Genomic DNA, 18,932 nt, shown 5'->3' with positions numbered 1-18,932 from the left:
TTCCAGAATCCTGAAAAAATTTGCTTTCTATTTGCTCTTGGAAGAAAAATTGCTGCCGTGGCGATGACGGAAAAAAATGTTGGGTCCAAATCGTCCACCCCTCCCCCGCAAGAAATCAAATGGTTTGGCCCAGGGAGAAAAGTTGGCAACATGACAGCGCCAACATTCGGGCGGATGATTCAATCGTGTGATATCTCATCAACCAATCAAAACGAGCAAACTACGCTGCGCATAGCGATCACAAAATGAATGAAATCGTCCGACAGGCCACAATACCAATATTAAGGTTACAAATCAATGCGCAATATACTATGTATTATGTAAAATGTCTGAAAACGAATAAAGTGAGTCTTTATCAGATAGGAAATGTCAAAAAATATCTTCAACAACGGGAAGGACAAATATTTTGGGTTGATTTATGCATATATATATTATATTATGTGTAAACTACTTTGTTGACCGCGGAGGCTGATGGTCGTTATTTGGCCACTGTCGACAAATATAACTTCGACTGTGTAGGCGTCTGCTAGCTGCACTTGGTTTTCTTCCCAAATATAAACGCATCGCTTGACACAACTACAGCATGGAGAGAGCACAAGACAATGTTGACGTTGTTATGTGGCGACCCAATTCAAGGAAGTCCTGTAAGACTGACGAGTTTCGGAAGAAAATAAACAGCATGCACAACACGAAATTGGGTAATGTTATGATATTTTAAACTAAAGTTAGTGTTGTAAATATTGAATGTGTGCATATCGCAGTAATGGTATGTGTAACATTATCCAATGAGTGCCAACTCAGCAAATTCGTAAACATTGCATCACCTTATACAAAGCAATTCCATAAGTTCAAGTACAATTTAGTTTATTCCGTTTTACGAAATATCATTTTATGTAGCAGATTGTTGACATTTGCAAATTAACTCTGATTACCGTAACGACGTCAGCAAAGATTATTGCCTTAGCCAATGAGCGAGCGTAATAGCAGCCGCGCCCACTACACACCCACAGCTGCGTTACGATTATCCCTGGGATTAGACATAAATTTTCAACGTAAACAGACCACAGATGTGTGCTTTTGATACATGAGTTACACGTAGTCTATATACCATTACATAAACATTTTTTTTTCATGGACTTGAAAATGCCTGTCTGTCGGTCGGTTGGTCGGTCTGTCTGTCCCTCTGTCTGTCTGTCTGTCTGTCTGTCTGTCTGTCTGTCTGTCTGTCTTTCTTTCTGTCTTTCTTTCTGTCTGTCTGTCTGTGGATGGATTGATGGATGGCTGGATAGGTCAAACGAACATATACTATAGATGTGTGAATACAAATAGGATTCTACATAATAAAGTACAATGAGAATTTGATTCAGAAGAAGGTGATGCATGATGTACTAGGAAAATCATCACCACATGAATTTTTTTTTTTCCGTTCACATTTTTAATAAACTTGATGTAAAGGTGTTATAGAAGGGATGGGATATTGCAAACATTATTTTGTTGTGGTCATTTGTATCGCAGAATGCTTCATTGTAAGTTTTTTTAATATTATCTCATTCAGTCACACTGTGATACTAAAGCTTTACTTCAGAAACATAATTTTTAACCACTTTCACATATGATGGATGATGAAACTGAAATTTGAATTTCTCTGAACTTTCAGCTTTCACCAACCACAATTACATGTATGTACTGTCAAGTTTACTTCTTTACAGTAAGCTGTGATTTTCAATAAATAAAAAACAAACAAGACAGAAAAAAGTGTTGTCATTTCAGGAAAACATAGTATATTGATTTAAAAAGTTGTTCACAATGAAATCAACACAAATATTTTCAAAATTATCTTTTTAATATTTCCGTTTAAAAACTTTTTCTTTGTATTTGTATTTGTAGAGACCTATGCTGACTTGTGGCAATGGTCTGTGGACAATTATGATGACTTTTGGGAAGCTGTGTGGAAATTCACCAATATTATCCACTCGGAACCCTATGAACAGGTATGAAAAAGACAATTTTGTCAAACTTATTTTATCTGATCAGAGAGTGGTAGACTAATTTTGTTTATTTTCTAGGTATTTAACAAACATGACAGCATCGGTGAGAAATGGTTATTTATTTTAGATTTTTAATGATTAATTTAAAACAACTTTGCTGTGATTTTCTACTTGAAAAAAAAAATGTTGAAAAATATAGACCAAGTCTATGTCTGTGTTTATAACGCAATAAATTGCAAATATTAAGCAATATTTAAAAAGTTTGTTGTTGTACATTGTAGGAAGTGCGTTGTAAATAAATGTGTAAACATGAGTAATTACTACATTATTTCCAGTCTATATATACATATGGTGCTTCCATATATATTGAAAGGCCACCATGCTTATATAGTTTCATTGCTTTATTGTAATTACATTGTAAAAGTGATTATTTGTGGGCACCAGTCTGTTTACAAATCACTTCAAGTACGTACAACAACAAATACAATTTACAGTGTTTTTGCAATATAGTCATAGTTAGTTTAACCCTTTCATTCCTAGAGACGACATTGGAATAAATAGAAACTTGATTGTAAGAACATTTTCTAAAATTTAAGAATATTTCTTCATTGGGAAGTAATATTTCTTGAATTCTGGTCTAAAATAAAGTTGATCTTTTTCCAAAAATTACAGAGAAACAAGAATTTTTGTTCAAAAATTTTGGCGGGAAAGTTTCTAGTCCTGAAAGGGTTAAAAGCACAGACTTGGGCTTTGCCGTTTCACATTATTTTGTCAAGTAGAAAAAACAACAAAATACGTACTTATTTCTCAGCCATATGGCCACTTTAATCCCCTGACCTCAGACATCCAATACTTGCATTGGTTGTCAGGGTTTATTTCAAATATCTATCCAATAATACTGTACTATATTATACTATACAACCATAATTTACTCTCATAATATAATACTTTGTATTGTCAAAAGGATGACAGATATTGTTCATAACTCATTTTGTCTTTCTGTGACTGCAGGGATCACTCTGGGCCGCAATCACACGCTATTTGCGCTGTCAAAACAAAAATATCGCGTCCAGAAAACTCAATTGGGACACAAAATCGCACCGTCGATACTAATAGCGCGTCACTGTGATAGATACGCGACATCATATCTAAGCTTTTGTTTACTACTAATGTACAGGGCCTAACAGTGCATACTACGCATGTCTTTTGCTGCCTCAGGGGGCTTCAACTGGCAAGGTTTATCTGCAGACTGAGATTAAAACAAAATAGCATTGATGGCATCATTAACTATTTTCTTTCAAGGTACTTTATCCTTGGTAGTGGATTGTAAAGTTTGAGTATAAATATTATTCACTGTATGACCTTGAGTATTGTTAAATAACTGCATTCCTAGGATATCAGCACATGTCAAAGGCAATTACATTACTATTATTATAACCCAACACTATAAAAAAATCAAGACATTTAAAAATAAAATGATGAAATCTTATGCATATATTGAAGCACTCAAATCTTTGTTATTAATTTCTGGCATCTCGGGAAAGCCATATCAACAAATAAAATTTCTTAAACAACTTCACCTTTGGATCATAATGAACAGTAAAATGTTCAATAATTTGGATGCACAAGAAACTCTGAAGGAATGTGATTTGACCCTTTATATGTGAGTGTAAATCAATTGTTGACCCGAGATGGTTGATTATTTACATAGAATATGCCAGTATTAAAGAGCCTACAAAATGCTATTTTACAAATTGAAATTCTCTTAGAATATGATTTGAAGAGGTTTTTATAATGCGAAACGTGCATTTACGTTATGGCATTTTATGTAAATGGTTCGCTGTTGTCATGTATAGTAACACTCTATAGCAATCAATATGTCATTTGCATATAATTTTGGCTCATATTGACTACTTCTAGGTCGTTGATACAAGTAAGAATATTTCTGCGGTCCCTGAATGGTTTGTTGGAAGTCGACTTAATTATGCTGAAAACATGCTGCAGTATGATGACAACAGAGTAGCTGTATATGCTGCAGGTAAAGACTTATAAGGGCACAACCTGAATTTATATGGTTTTGGGGTGTTATTATTTCAGAGTATTAAAAAGTACACTCAGTATTGTACTTACTGATGTATACTTAACCACCACTTGCAATTGTTTGAACTCAAACCTAGTATTAAGATACAACTCATAAATGATCTGATGACATAATTTGCTATACATATAGTATCATTGAGTATACATATCAAAAAATGTACAGGAACTCTCTACTAGGCCATCAACTTTTTCAGCATATTAAAAGGTACACTCAGTATTCTACTTACTGATGTATACTTAACCACCACTTGCAAATGACTGAACTCAAACTCATTAATGATCTGATGACATAATTTGCTATACTGTGATATACATATCAAAAAATGTACAGGAACTCTCTACTCTGCAATCAACAGTTCTGACAATGCCAGAACAAAAATAGTACAGGAACTCTATACTATACAGTCAACAGTTCTAACAATGCCAGACCACAACTTGTAATGTCATAGAAGGCATGCATTGACTGTTACATTAACATTATACTAGAATAGTAAATCAACCTTTTTGTAAGTATTTTCACGTGAACATAAACCTTGTAAACTCTGCTTGTGACATTGCACTTTGATAATAAAATACATCTTGTGTTGTCATACACTTTGACTGTTCAATAAAATATCATGTTTCCACTACAACTTCAAATTAATTTCCATTGATCTCACAGGCTAAGCTACCACCTTATAAAACTGGTAGTCGAGCTATATTGTGAGCATCTGTGCTGCTATGAACTATTACTAATCATTTGAGTGCAGTGACAGTCCACATGTACAGTGTTTGTCCTTTGCACTCTCTTATATATACATTGTATATACAACATCTCCTTTGACATAGGCCAATATTTGAACTGTACTAAAAAATTACAGTAGATTCTAATAAATTTGGATATGTAGTAACTGAACTCAAAATTTTAAAATTACCGAAATAAGGTTTTAAATTCCTGCTGTTTATGTAGGAAAAAAAAGAAAATCTAAATATTTAATGATTTTCTTTGCAATAAATCATAAGATGATTTAAAACTAAATTTTTTAGAACCAGGATGATCATAAAGGAAACTTTACAGGCCAGAATTATTTCCTAATTGTATGTTGATAGAATTTTGGTATCCTTAATTTATCTGTAGGTGAGGGTAAACGGGAAGTAGAGAGAGTAACATTCCATGAACTTAGAGAAATTGTGGCAGCCTATGCGGCTGCTTTAAGACAGATGGGTGTGCAGAAAGGAGATCGTGTAGTGGGTAAGTGTCTTTTACGTTTCAACCTTTTAATTCAAACTGATTTATATTGCTTTGTTCCATTATTGATTTAGTGTTCCATTTAATGCATATATTCCTTCCAACTCAGCATGCCATGTCACCAAATAATCAACAAAATCAATAAAAACATGCATATCGTGATTATGATATAATATGTTTTTTCATTTATATTAAACTGTTTAGTGTTTCTTTGACAGTATGAAAAAGAGTTACTGTTATTCATGCAAGTTGTAGTTGATGTAGTCTAGTTCCTATAAGGTCGAGGTACAATATACATCCACTCTATCGATAGATAGAGTGGATGTTATCGTAGCTCATATCATATATGAACTAGAGTATAGTTGAGGGCACTGCATCGTTGCTGGCATCCAAATTTTTCAAACTCTCTCTATTATTTTTTCTATCACTATGAACAGGAATGAGATCTAAATGAGGTCACCAGCGTTATGCCTGTGGGATGATAATCCTTTTTGGATGTTTACACAGTGTAAAAGTAGAAGTAGTGAATTGTAGTATAGACCCTTTGGGTATGTTTGTGTGAGTGTAGGGGCAGGGTTGGGGGTGAGGGTATGTGTGTAGGGGTTGGATGGAGGTAGGGGTGGGGTAGGGATGGGTGATTAATGGGTAGGGGCATATTATATTAGCTATACTGTATATGACATTCTAGGTGGTTAGTGAAGTGAAAATAAATATTGTCATTGAATCAAGGCACCACATGAACACTTGGCATGAAAGGTATCCTTCATGTTATGGTGCACAGGTCAAATTTGGACTTTCAACCTGCATTGATCGATATTTCTGTACAAATATTGTAATATCATATCTTCATCTTGTATGAATATTTATTTATTTTCATAGGATACATTCCAAATTGTATTGTTGCCGTGGCAGCAACATTGGCAGTAGCAAGTCTTGGTGCAATATGGAGTTCAACATCTCCTGATTTTGGAGTCAGGGTATTTAAATATCAAATATTTAGATGTTTTTCTCCAATATCTTTCCTATATCAGCCATTGAAGGAATATATGAGTGACCTAAGGTGCCTTGTCACTATGAGCCTATCGACTCTTGTTTAAATAACCCATATATTTATGAGTTTCCAGCTGAATGAAGAAAAATATTGGGGAATGGTACCTCCCTCCTCAAGCATAATGAAAAAAATAATGATTTTAAATACTTTGAATCACATTTCAAGCTCCGCAGAACCAGTAGTATTAGTAATAGTAGTCATCAATGTTGAAAGTGTCAAAGAATGACCTAACCCAAAGACTTGTCATTGACTTCAAGGTGAGACATTACATTGCAAGTTTTAAGGATCAGGTTTGCTCATTCTCGGGTGTGCACATATTGTTAGCTGGTCAAAACCTGAGGGTATATTCTTCAAGGAACTCTTTAGTTTATGACATTTTCCCCTCTCTGTTAGCAGATAATTTCATACCATCAAATCATGAGCAAAAGATTACATGACCACCCTTTCAGACCATCAGAAATTTCCCAATTGCCCCCATTTTCTCCCCCCCACCCCCCATAAATGGGAGAAACCCACAACGACGCAAGAAAATAATATATGGTATGTATTGTTTTGTCTTTTAGGGAGTGCTTGACAGATTTACACAAATCAAACCAAAAGTGATATTTTCTGTAGATGCTGTGGTCTACAATGGCAAAGTTCACGATCACCTGGATAAATTGAAACAAGTGGTGCAAGAATTACCAGATCTAGAAAAGGTTATTGTGACAGACTATGTCAATAAAAAGAATACCATTGATATATCAGGTATACCCAAAAGGTATGTCTTTTTTTTTCAAAATATTTGTAGCAAAACGCTATCAACCTTTAGACTTCATTTATAGCTACAACTGGAACTTTTTTTGAAACTGTTTTGTCAGATATAATAACTTACTCTAATACACCCTGAACAGTAGTAAATCACCTGTTGGTAAACATGTTTGTGAAGCTATACACATAACATGGTACAATAAACCCATTGCAAGTAAATTTTATTTTTGGGTCTGCACTCAAGAACAGCGCCCCCAACGTGATTATGATTTCAACCAGTTACTGTACTACTTATGGATAAAACTGACCTTGTTTACATGTACAATGTCATATTATTGGTATTGTAACAATTTTCAGTGAATTGGTTGTCTGATTGTAAGAGAAGAGAATATTTTATTGAGTCCTTTAAGGGAAATTTAACTGCCAGCCACAAACAGATATGGAAACAGACTCGGAACATAACACAAATAAAATAAACAGCAGTAAAATAAATAGTAAAATATGATAAATAATACATAAAAGTCATCAAAAATAAAAACATTTGTTGAACAAATGACAAGACACAATGACTTGAAATATACAGTTCTCTAAGTGTTTGATGAATTGCTATTTGAATTACGTTTTCAAGAATATCAAGTAGGTCAGTTATACCATCAATCATTGTGATGTTTTAGGATCATGTATCTGCATGCACTCTTATGCAAAATAGCCCATGGCTATTCATTTAGAATAATTATTTTTTATCAAATTTGAATTTCAGAGAATTATTCATAAAAATATAGATGATAAAAATGAAGAACATTGTGTTCTTCACAAATGTGCAGTCATGAAAAATTGCTGACATATTGATGGATTCTAGATTTATTTTCAGTAACTGGTATAAATTAACAAACTGGAAAACTGATAGAAGACTTTATTTTCTCATTCCATGGTATAATATTATACTACCGTGACTAATAGTCTAGTAAAGTAAGATGACTTGGAGACAAAAATGAGAACTATTGAAAAGTAATTACTACCATTGAATAACAGATAGTTATAACAGTCTTGTATCAACTTTGTTGTTCAATTTTTGAAGCTGAGAGATTACGTAGACAGTTTTAAGCTTCATGCTGTCTGACACTCATTTATGAGACATTACATAGAGATAGAGTTCACATACACTATGTTTATGAGTCATTACATAGAGAGAGAGTGAGTTCATGCTATCTCACACTCATTTATGAGACATTACATAGAGTTCACGCTAAGCTTACACTCGTTTATGAGACATTACATAGAGTTCACGCTAAGCTTACACTCGTTTATGAGACATTACATAGAGTTCACGCTAAGCTTACACTCGTTTATGAGACATTACATAGTCAGAAAGTTCACACTATCTCACACTCGTTTATGATACATTACATAGAGTTCACGCTAAGCTTACACTCGTTTATGAGACATTACATAGTCAGAAAGTTCACACTATCTCACACTCGTTTATGATACATTACATAGAGAGAGTTCGTGCTATCTCATACTTGTTTATGAAACATTACATAGAGAGAGTTCGTGCTATCTCAGTCATTTATGAGACATTACATAGAGAGAGTTCGTGCTATCTCATACTTGTTTATGAAACATTACATAGAGAGAGTTCGCGCTATCTCACTCGTTTATGATACATTACATAGAGAGTTCACGCTATCTCACACTTGTTTATGAAACATTACATAGAGAGTTCGTGCTATCTCACACTCGTTTATGAAACATTACATAGAGAGAGTTCACGCTATCTCACTCGTTTATGATACATTACATAGAGAGTTCACGCTATCTCACACTTGTTTATGAAACATTACATAGAGAGAGTTCGCGCTATCTCACTCGTTTATGATACATTACATAGAGAGTTCACGCTATCTCACACTTGTTTATGAAACATTACATAGAGAGAGTTCGCGCTATCTCACTCGTTTATGATACATTACATAGAGAGTTCACGCTATCTCACACTTGTTTATGAAACATTACATAGAGAGAGTTCACGCTATCTCACACTCGTTTATGAAACATTACATACTAGTTCAGGCTATCTCACATTTGTTTATGAGACATTACATAGAGAGAGAGTTCACGCTATCTCAGTCATACTCGTTTGTTATGCCATCCGGTCAAAACCTCAGGCTGTACACTTTGTCTAGTTAACTTGCACGTTCAAGCAGACACACATAAATCTTCCTAGCTATACTAAGACAATCCCAGCACTCAGCAGATACTGAGACTGATGTAATGTGACACTGTCACTAACCTGACGTTCAATGTGACCTATTTTTCTATATATGTGTGTGTGTTGACATCTGTTGATTAAACTTTATCATATCCTCTGATATGATTTTGGAGACTATTTGTATGTACATGTAGACCCCAAATTTAATAACAAAGTTTGCCACATTTTCAAATTCAGATTTCCATGTCGCATACATAGTGGTCAGATATGCTAATTTCAGACCCATCTTTGAGAGTGCATTTCTGTCACTGTGCAGCAAATTGTGAAAGAAGTGTAGTGTAAAGCAGTGTAAAGGAATTCCAAAATAGTGAAAATGATGACAGACTTGTTTATCACGGATGCAACTACATATGGCATTACACTATGACAGAGCCCCATGACGCATCCGGGTAACTTAAACATTTAAGCCCCTCTAAATTTACAAGTGTTTCCACTAAAGACAATATGAATTTATTTGTTTCTTTTTAAGTATTTAGAGATAATAATCTCATTAAAAATGTTTGTCTCTTGCAATATTGAAATTTTACAGTATTTTTCTGGATGACTTTTTGGAGAGTGGCCAAACCGAAGAGGGTAAAACACCGCCATTGGAGTTTGTACAACTTCCTTTTAGTCATCCACTTTATATTATGTATTCTTCTGGTACAACTGGACCACCAAAATGTATGGTTCACTCTGCTGGGGTGAGTTTATAAAATTTACATTGATATGCAAGTTATCATGTGATTATCATGTGACCTATAAAATGCTACACACAGACAACAGGCAGTTAGACTTAGACTCTTTTACAGTCCCCGGAACATCGCTAAAAGGGCTGTTTGGTATGTACTGATATCTACCACATAATTGTACTCGAATATCCTTGTACTGTGGGCCCTCATCGACTATAGGGCTAATCATTTGTCGATGTATTACTGCTTTGTCTGCATCGCAATAACATGGAGCATTGCAGTAACATGTCAATAAATGATTAGCCCTATGTAGTTGATGAGGGCCAACAGTACAAGGATATTCGAGTACAAGTAGGTGGTTGATATGGATACATACAAAACAGCTCTTTTAGCGATGCTCCGAGGACTGTGAGAGAGTCTAGCAGTTGACTGTACTCCAGGATGCACAATATCAAGAAGTACAGGTGTAAACAGTCCTTCAAAATAATCACCGATATTTTGAGTTAAAGAGCTAATTTTCAATCCCAGGTCAGGTTCTCAACACTTATCAAGCCAACATTTTCACCCTATAAAGGCATAAGATCAATTTGATGTTTTTCTGAAATCACAAGTAATTGTAGGTGATGTAAAAATCATGAAATGGCTCTCAAGAAACCATAGTTTATGAAAATATCTCTATTTCCTGGAGTGATTTTCCCGTTGAAATACTTGATATAGATGCATGTATTTGAATTCTTTTTGACAGGGTACTCTACTAAAACATTTGGAAGAGCATATTTTACAAGGTAACATGACCAGAGATGATGTCCTTATGTATTATAGTACAGTAAGTATATCGAATTGTAATATTTTACACATAGTTATCAATAACCAATACAGATAAAATATCACTATCATATAATATATTGTTAAAATTGTCACTTGTTTAGTTTTAGAAATATGAACACAGTTATATTTTCCAATAATATTGCTGTTTGGACAAACGTAACAGAAATATGTGAGTGCTGAGTGCTCTAAGACTTACTGTTTGATCTGTTGCACTTACACTTGCTTCGCTTGTGAAGTATGGCCTGTCAGATCACAACTAGCACCTAATAATGAGTATGTTCACCTGAGTGAAAGAGATTGTAAACTCTGCTTATGCCAATTTAATATTATAATGTTACAGACTGGCTGGATGATGTGGAATTGGATGATCACTGCCATGGCGGTTGGATCAGCTGTTGTTCTGTACGATGGTTCACCGCTGATTCCCACTGCTAATATTTTATGGGACCTGGTTGACAAAATTGGGTAAGTATACACTTATTTTTGCAATTTGTTGTAGCATGGCTAAAACAGAAGGATTCTGTGGTTCTTTCTTATATATGGCACATTTTCATAGAGTTGTGGGTAAATCTCAACTGTAGTACTTTACTTGTGATTGTAAATTTTTCTGGCACTTGTGTACTGAAACTGTAAGTACATGTAACGTGTCATCTTTAGTTATTTGCATAATTTTGTACCAAGGAGTCTGTTTTATTGAATGAAATTTCTTACTATTAGCCTGTACAATTCTCAGTCAACAGAAGAAATGATGATCGAAATACCCTGTAGATGTTAAAAATATCAGAAGAAAAAGTTTAGAAATGGGAAAAATAGAATGATTCAAAGTCAGTTTTGTTTTTTGCAATGATTGTGTGACATTGTAGCTGTGTCACTGACTGTACCACAGGTGACTTCAGCTGAATATGTGTATTGTAATAATGTATGATCTAATTATACAGAATAACAGTGTTGGGTACTGGAGCTAAATGGTTATCTGTCTTAGAAGATAAAGGAATACATCCAGGTAACTATGATGAGAAACGTCACACTCCAAACCACTTCATTTTTAGTCTTATCACCCCCACCCCCTTCCTCGGGACTAATACAGTGGTCTTCATCCAATCCAAGTGTACATGTGTACATGCGTCCATCCATAATATGTCATTTCGCAGACATACAATATCTGATTTCTTTCAAACCTGACACACAAAGGTGATATATCATATGGGACATATACATGTCACTTTGTTAGTCTGCGTATGTATTATTAAACTCCTCGCTATTGGGGGCCTCTGGTGTAAGTTCACCATGTTCTTATCAGTTTGTTTATGTCTGTGAAAGTCATTCATATTGCCATATACAATATGACTAACTTTCACAGATATAAACAAATGGATAAATGCATCACATGAATGTATTTGTAGCTATGTTTGATAGTATAAGAGGAAGACTTTTCAGCACCTTGTAAGCCAGTTTTCATTACCCACCACTGATAAAACGACGTTCTGATCAGCTGTATTTCTAGACAACTGTTGCTAAGGTTATATTTTGTTCAGTGTACTCAGTCATACTTATCTACTTATTTCCTATGTCTATGACAACTGTTGCTAGGGTTATATTTTGTTCATTGTACTCAGTCATACTTATCTACTTATTTCCTATGTCTATGACAACTGTTGCTAGGGTTATATTTTGTTCTGTGTACTCAGTCATACTTATCTACTTATTTCCTATGTCTATGACAACTGTTGCTAGGGTTATATTTTGTTCATTGTACTCAGTCATACTTATCTACTTATTTCCTATGTCTATGACAACTGTTGCTAAGGTTATATTTTGTTCATTGTACTCAGTCATACTTATCTACTTATTTCCTATGTCTATGACAACTGTTGCTAGGGTTATATTTTGTTCTGTGTACTCAGTCATACTTATCTACTTATTTCCTATGTCTATGACAACTGTTGCTAGGGTTATATTTTGTTCATTGTACTCAGTCATACTTATCTACTTATTTCCTATGTCTATGACAACTGTTGCTAAGGTTATATTTTGTTCATTGTACTCAGTCATACTTATCTACTTATTTCCTATGTCTATGACAACTGTTGCTAAGGTTATATTTTGTTCATTGTACTCAGTCATACTTATCTACTTATTTCCTAATGTCTACTTTATCCTAGTTGAGACCCACAGTTTAAAAAGTTTGAAATGTATTCTATCCACTGGTTCACCACTCAAACCAACCAGTTTTGAGTATGTCTATAAACACATCAAAGAAGATTTATTGCTAGGATCTATTACAGGTAAGATTTTAAACTATAGGGGAACACCACTCCAGGAAATAAAAGCATTTATCATAAACTATGGGTTCTGGAGAGAATCATTTCATGATTTTACATCACCTACAATAACTTGTGATTTCAAGTTGATCGTGTGCCTTTGTAGGATATCTTTGCTGTGGGCTATTGCATTATGGGATTCAGCAGAAATAATATATTCATGGTCACACAATGAATATTCATGAGAGATGTTTTACACTGATGGGAGAAAGCACTCAGGAGTTATGAATATTCATTGCGCAACCATGAATATATTATTTCTGCTGACTCTTTATTAATATTTCTGTATATTTTATGATGTCTAATGTTGTTCAAGTCTTTTTTTGATTCATAACACAAATTTGGAGATTTTTTGTGAAATGTGTCATAAATATAAAATTGTGGGAGTATGTTTCCAGCTTCATCAATGACATCACTAGTAAACCATGCATGGGACTATGTATCAATTCAATGTCATGCTTTTGTTTCTCAAACAAGTATATTTCAATATGAGTTTTGATAGGAATTGTATAATTAATCCTCCATATTCATTTGCCTTTATTTGACAGGGGGTACAGACATCATTGGTTGCTTTGCTGGTCAGTCATGGATGGTACCAGTATACAAAGGGGAATTACAGTGCAGACTGCTTGGTATGGCTATGGAAAGCTGGGATGATGAAGGTGTGTGAAAACAAAAGTTTTTGTAATTTCATAGTTGAGGGCGCTACACTGGATCGCCTCTGCTTCAGTGTACATAATTTATCAGCATCTACCCTTTGTGAAGTACCAACTCACATGTATGTAATCAGTATAATAAAGTTTTCTTTGAAATTCCTAAGATTTAATAAACTGCTTCACATACAAATGTGCAACTAGCTCCCTTTCAGTGTAACCAAGTTTTGATTTAAATTTTCGGCTTCAACAGGATTTAAAAGTTATAAAATAATCATTATCCTTCAAAGGAATTATCATGTTCACTAGGGTTTACAAATTGTATTTTGTTGTAACAAATCAGGTAAAGCCATCTATGATGAAAGTGGAGACCTGGTGTGTACCAAACCATTCCCATCCATGCCAACTCACTTTTGGAATGATGATAACGGTGTCAAGTACAAGAAGGCTTACTTCAGTCAATTTAAAGGTAAATTAAAGAATCAGATTATTGCTCAGGAAAGCTCAGTTTGCATTTTAATGTCATCTCGGGTACTTCTGCTGCCTGTTTCTGCTTTTTAGGTAGACCGACCTTCTCACAATCCAAAGAATTATTTACCCACTGGGCAACAGAAGATCAAGCCCTGCTACCATGCATGCACCTTCATGAAGGAAAATATGGGGAAATAATATACAACCACAAGCAATAGCTATGAAAAACGTGGAAAACTAATGGCGATTTTGAACCTAGCTATGACATTGACATGAATTGTTATGACATAGGCACATGTAGACTGTAATGACATCATTGGTCCTGGCTTATCAGCCTGTCCTAATATTTGGGGAAAGGGAGATTAGACCGCACCCACAACAGCTGCTCTTTCAGTCTAAGGCACATGTTATCTTGATGTAGGTCACACCCAGGGTATAAATTCCATATTTTTTGTCCAACTTGTCTTGTGCATGGTATGATAGAAGATGGCAGTTATTGAAGACTTGTTTGACTATTTGATATTATTTGTCTTGTTAGGAGTGTGGTCTCATGGTGACTACTGTATTATCAACTCTAAAACTGGAGGTGTAGTTATGCTTGGAAGAAGGTATTGTAAACCTAGATATTGTCACTAGAAAATGATGTCAGCATGTTCTCACTTTTAGTGGGCTATTGATCACTAAATTGTCCATGTCTATAAGTGTGTGGTACCCAATTCAATTTGGCTATGATACAGTCAAATGGCAGCCATTTTTGTCCTAAAAATTCACAGTTTGCCCATTAACACTGCAAGCTTAATTCATGTGTCTACACCCATGTTATCAACAACAAGCATTCTAATAATACCATGACCTTTGACCTTGACCTTCATCTTCAAGGTCCACATATGCATATTGCTTTGTTTCATGACCTTTGCGATAATGATTGATTTACAGCCATACTTGACCTAACAAAATTCACAATATGAATTACTAATTTGAAATGTTTGGGAGTATGTCTTCGACGCAGACTTGTTTATATATACAAAAGGACAGGCTGGCAACTGACATAAAAAGGGAGAGAAAGTGGGTGATCGTGATCAAAGTATGTGATTATCCTGGTAATACAGCTACTGATTTTGTGTATCATATAGATAAGAATTTAAAAACAAACTGTTCAATGCAAGTAATTATTGATATAGAGTGGCACATAGATGCTTACAGATGACATACTAGTGACACAGATTGGTATCAAAGTTGAATAGTCTGATCAGCCCATTTGTCTTCATTTTAACAGTGACGGCACATTGAATCCTAATGGGGTAAGATTTGGCAGTGCAGAACTCTACAATATTGGTAAGTGCATCATTACCGGCACCTATCAGACCCTGTAAACTTGTTTTCATTTCTCAAGATATTCTCAAGAACACTTAGTGTTACAGATTTGAAAAACTATAACACAAACTCTACTACATTTGCATACATTTGCATAATATGGCCGCCTGTGATCATCCACTGTCTGAATTATCAAATTTTGTAAAAAATGTATAACCTGTTTCAAGTTCACTCGGTCTGATTAAAATCCGATGTAGATGTTAGCATAGATTTACACATAGATCGCATTTTAATCAGATTGACCATTGACTCTGATTGATACAACCTTGCAGAATGCGATGGAACGATTTTATACTTGTGTAAGAGCAAATCTGGCATTGACTATAAATACAACACAATATTCACTATTTATTTTTCAGTTGAAAGTTTAAAAGAAATCCAAGATAGTCTTGTTGTGCCACAAAGAAATCAAGACGGTGAAGAAAGAGTGATAATGTTTTTAAAGATGGAAAATGGATATGAATTTGATGACGTGGTGGTGAAGAGAGTAAAGAGCACCATCAGGAGTCAGCTTTCTGCTAGGCATGTACCCAGTGTTATTTTGAAGACAGATGACATTCCGGTAAGTAAAGTTCAATCAACCTGTTGTCAGTTCTAAGGTGCATATTCCATGTTCACAATAGATGTTACATCTTCTGTACATTTTCCTAGCCATGCAAATAATAGTTGAATGGTAAGTGTTGTTGCACCACACACAAGCCTGGTTTTGTGCATTAGAAACCAAAAATATGGGTTTCATACTCTATATACGTCACAACAGCTCATTGCTATTGGATATGCAAAGCTTGAAATATGAGTGAAAACATTCCAAATTACCATTATGCTTGAGGAGGTATAATTGTACGAGTCCTTGATATTCTTCTGCATGCAGTGTGAAAATACTAGTATACTCCCTGATGACTATTCCGATACACTACGTTGTTGAATTAGTATATACTCTACTTGAAACAAGGTGTGTGTGTGGGTGGGGGGGGGGGGGGTAGTGTAGTAGTCTAGATGTATAGGAGTGTATAAAGGTATATAACGATATTTTTAAAGTATGTTGCTTCAGGACAGTAAAATCACAGGGAGCTCAGGTTCAGTTAGTTTTGTTTACAAATACAAACAAACAAAATACAAACAAGTAAACAAAAAAATAAACAAACAAACAAAAACTAACAAACAAAATAAACCGACAAATGGGTAGATACATACATGAGTAAACGACAACAAACCAATGAACAAACAAACACTACCCCTAACTAACTGAGCCTGAGCTCCCTGTGGTAAAATATAGTTACTTTGGAAAGGTAAATAGAAATGAATGAAACCATCTACTATGAGTCTTAATCAAGCAATGATTTAATTATTCATTTAATGATTTTATTATGTCTCTCGCTCTGTTACCATAATTCACTGTGCTATTGATTCTTGGAACCATGAACTATATATTTTTTATATGTTTCTTCACATTGCAGTATACCATCAGTGGTAAGAAGGTAGAGGTTGCAGTGAGGAAGGTCATATCTGGTGAAGATATCCAAGCTAGGGGAGCATTTTCCAATCCTAGCTCACTTGACTTGTACTACAACATTCCACAGCTACAGGAGTATTAACAGACATGTATTAAACACGTACCTAAGGCTTAAAAAAAAAGTTGTGTTTTTCTGATAACATGGCCTCAGAAAACGGGGTGGGTAGGCCAGGATTTTATTGTATTTGATCTTTTTAATTGTTTTCATTGAAAAAATTTGCTTTGACCTAAAAATAAACTAATGTCGGCCAGAATACCTTCTGTGATATAGTTTGATGAAATATGTACAGACATCACTGGGGAAAGACAACAGACGTGCATGAAGGTCAAAAAAACAAAGAAATTCCTTATCTTTTTGTTTAGGGTCATCAGCTGAGATCAGTCAGGTTATCAGAAACACACAATTTTTTTATTTGCTGAATGGTCTTTTCAATATAGAAAGAGATACTATTAGGATTTTAATTGCTTTTTATTGCTTGCCGCTTTAAGATGAGTGGTTCAGTTGGTCATGAGTTATTAAGAAGAGATGAAAATGATATACCACAAGTACCAGACTTGAGATGTTTACGGACAATCTTGTAGTTGTTAATACAAAAGGACCTTTCAGAGAACTTTTTTGGTTTTTTTTGGTCAATAAACAAATAATTTCATTTCAAAACTAAAGTCAGGGGTTTGTTAGGTAACGAAAAAAAAAGAGAGCATGACCGAGATACAAGATAAAACTTGCAGCGGGATTCAATATATTTATACATGTATTCTTGTAGTACTTTCGAGTGAATACTGCCCTCTAGTGGTGTACCTAGTAGGCGTCCATACATTGTACAGCATGTAATATATTGCATGTTTGTAGTTCTTTTCCAACATACCTGTCAAAGGGTAGCATCATCACAAACTTACAACTGATGAGTTATACTATAGAGAACATAACTCAGGTAGTGGGTGACTTTTGATTATTCGTGAATATATCATCACTTTTTTGGAGGGTATTATTACCTCAAATAATAAATCATAATATTGTACTTATGTCAATTCAATTCTATCTATATTTTTTGTTGAGTTGTTTGACAATAATGATAATAAATGTATTCTATTTCCAAGCGAGGAATATAAAATGTAATAACCAAAATGTTAAATCTAAAGAGTACACCGATTTAGAAAATATTAATGATTAAATCATTACAAAAGTACAAAAAGGGACTAAAGTTATTCAAACTTGGTTTGGTTTTGAATGGTTAAATCAGATAACTAGTTATAAAGGAGATTGAGACATTTCCTCAAAATTTTGGAATCTTTTGACATATCCCTCCCTGCATACATTTATTAGGTGTACAGTGTTTCAGGTTATATAGTACATACGTAGACAGTGCAATAAAAATATACAAATGATTTTGTAAATGATATTGTGGGACTTTTGATTGAGATTTTAATTTCTGTGGAGAATTTTATTTTCCAGGGTTGTTATTTTGGGATATAAGAAGTACTTGTGTGTGTGGACAATAAAGTATATATCAACATTATGGTATTGTGTCATTTTCAGCGGTAATCAACTATCTCAGTGAAATTGGCTATATGGATGAAGATTTGGTATTTATTTTGAATTTTGAATGTATTTAAAACAATTTTATTATGGCTTCCTACTTGAAAAATCAATGTGAAACTACATTGACCAAGTCTGTGTTTGTAACTCAATACATTGCAAAAGGTTTTTAAAA

At 34.4% G+C, this 18,932-nt stretch overlaps 1 protein-coding gene across 1 annotated transcript; it reads left to right on the top strand.

The window, feature by feature from the left end:
* The first annotated feature begins 552 nt into the window (after window positions 1-552).
* Window positions 553-18,708, top strand: LOC144448864 (acetoacetyl-CoA synthetase-like). The gene is made up of 17 exons (XM_078139176.1): window positions 553-698; window positions 1,888-1,991; window positions 3,909-4,026; window positions 5,206-5,319; window positions 6,196-6,293; window positions 6,931-7,127; window positions 9,919-10,072; window positions 10,806-10,886; window positions 11,229-11,353; window positions 11,827-11,891; window positions 13,051-13,173; window positions 13,758-13,871; window positions 14,206-14,331; window positions 14,872-14,941; window positions 15,610-15,668; window positions 16,067-16,269; window positions 17,165-18,708. The coding sequence occupies exons 1-17, from the start codon at window positions 584-586 to the stop codon at window positions 17,300-17,302; spliced, it is 2,004 nt and encodes a 667-aa protein (XP_077995302.1). The 5' UTR covers window positions 553-583; the 3' UTR covers window positions 17,303-18,708.
* The last annotated feature ends 224 nt before the right edge of the window (window positions 18,709-18,932 follow it).

Source organism: Glandiceps talaboti, chromosome 18 (assembly GCF_964340395.1).
Source record: "Glandiceps talaboti chromosome 18, keGlaTala1.1, whole genome shotgun sequence".
Taxonomy (NCBI): Eukaryota; Metazoa; Hemichordata; class Enteropneusta; family Spengelidae; genus Glandiceps; species Glandiceps talaboti.
Note: the sequence above shows the minus strand (reverse complement) of the source record. Positions and strands in the feature narration are given on the sequence as shown.

Bases quoted from the DNA above. Each gene is read 5' to 3' on its own strand.
- LOC144448864 (XM_078139176.1), top strand. From the start codon at position 584: ATGGAGAGAGCACAAGACAATGTTGACGTTGTTATGTGGCGACCCAAT. The intron at 5,320-6,195 runs GTAAGTGTCTTT...TTATTTTCATAG, and splicing joins GAAAGGAGATCGTGTAGTGG to GATACATTCCAAATTGTATT. The intron at 13,174-13,757 runs GTAAGATTTTAA...TTTATTTGACAG, and splicing joins ATTGCTAGGATCTATTACAG to GGGGTACAGACATCATTGGT.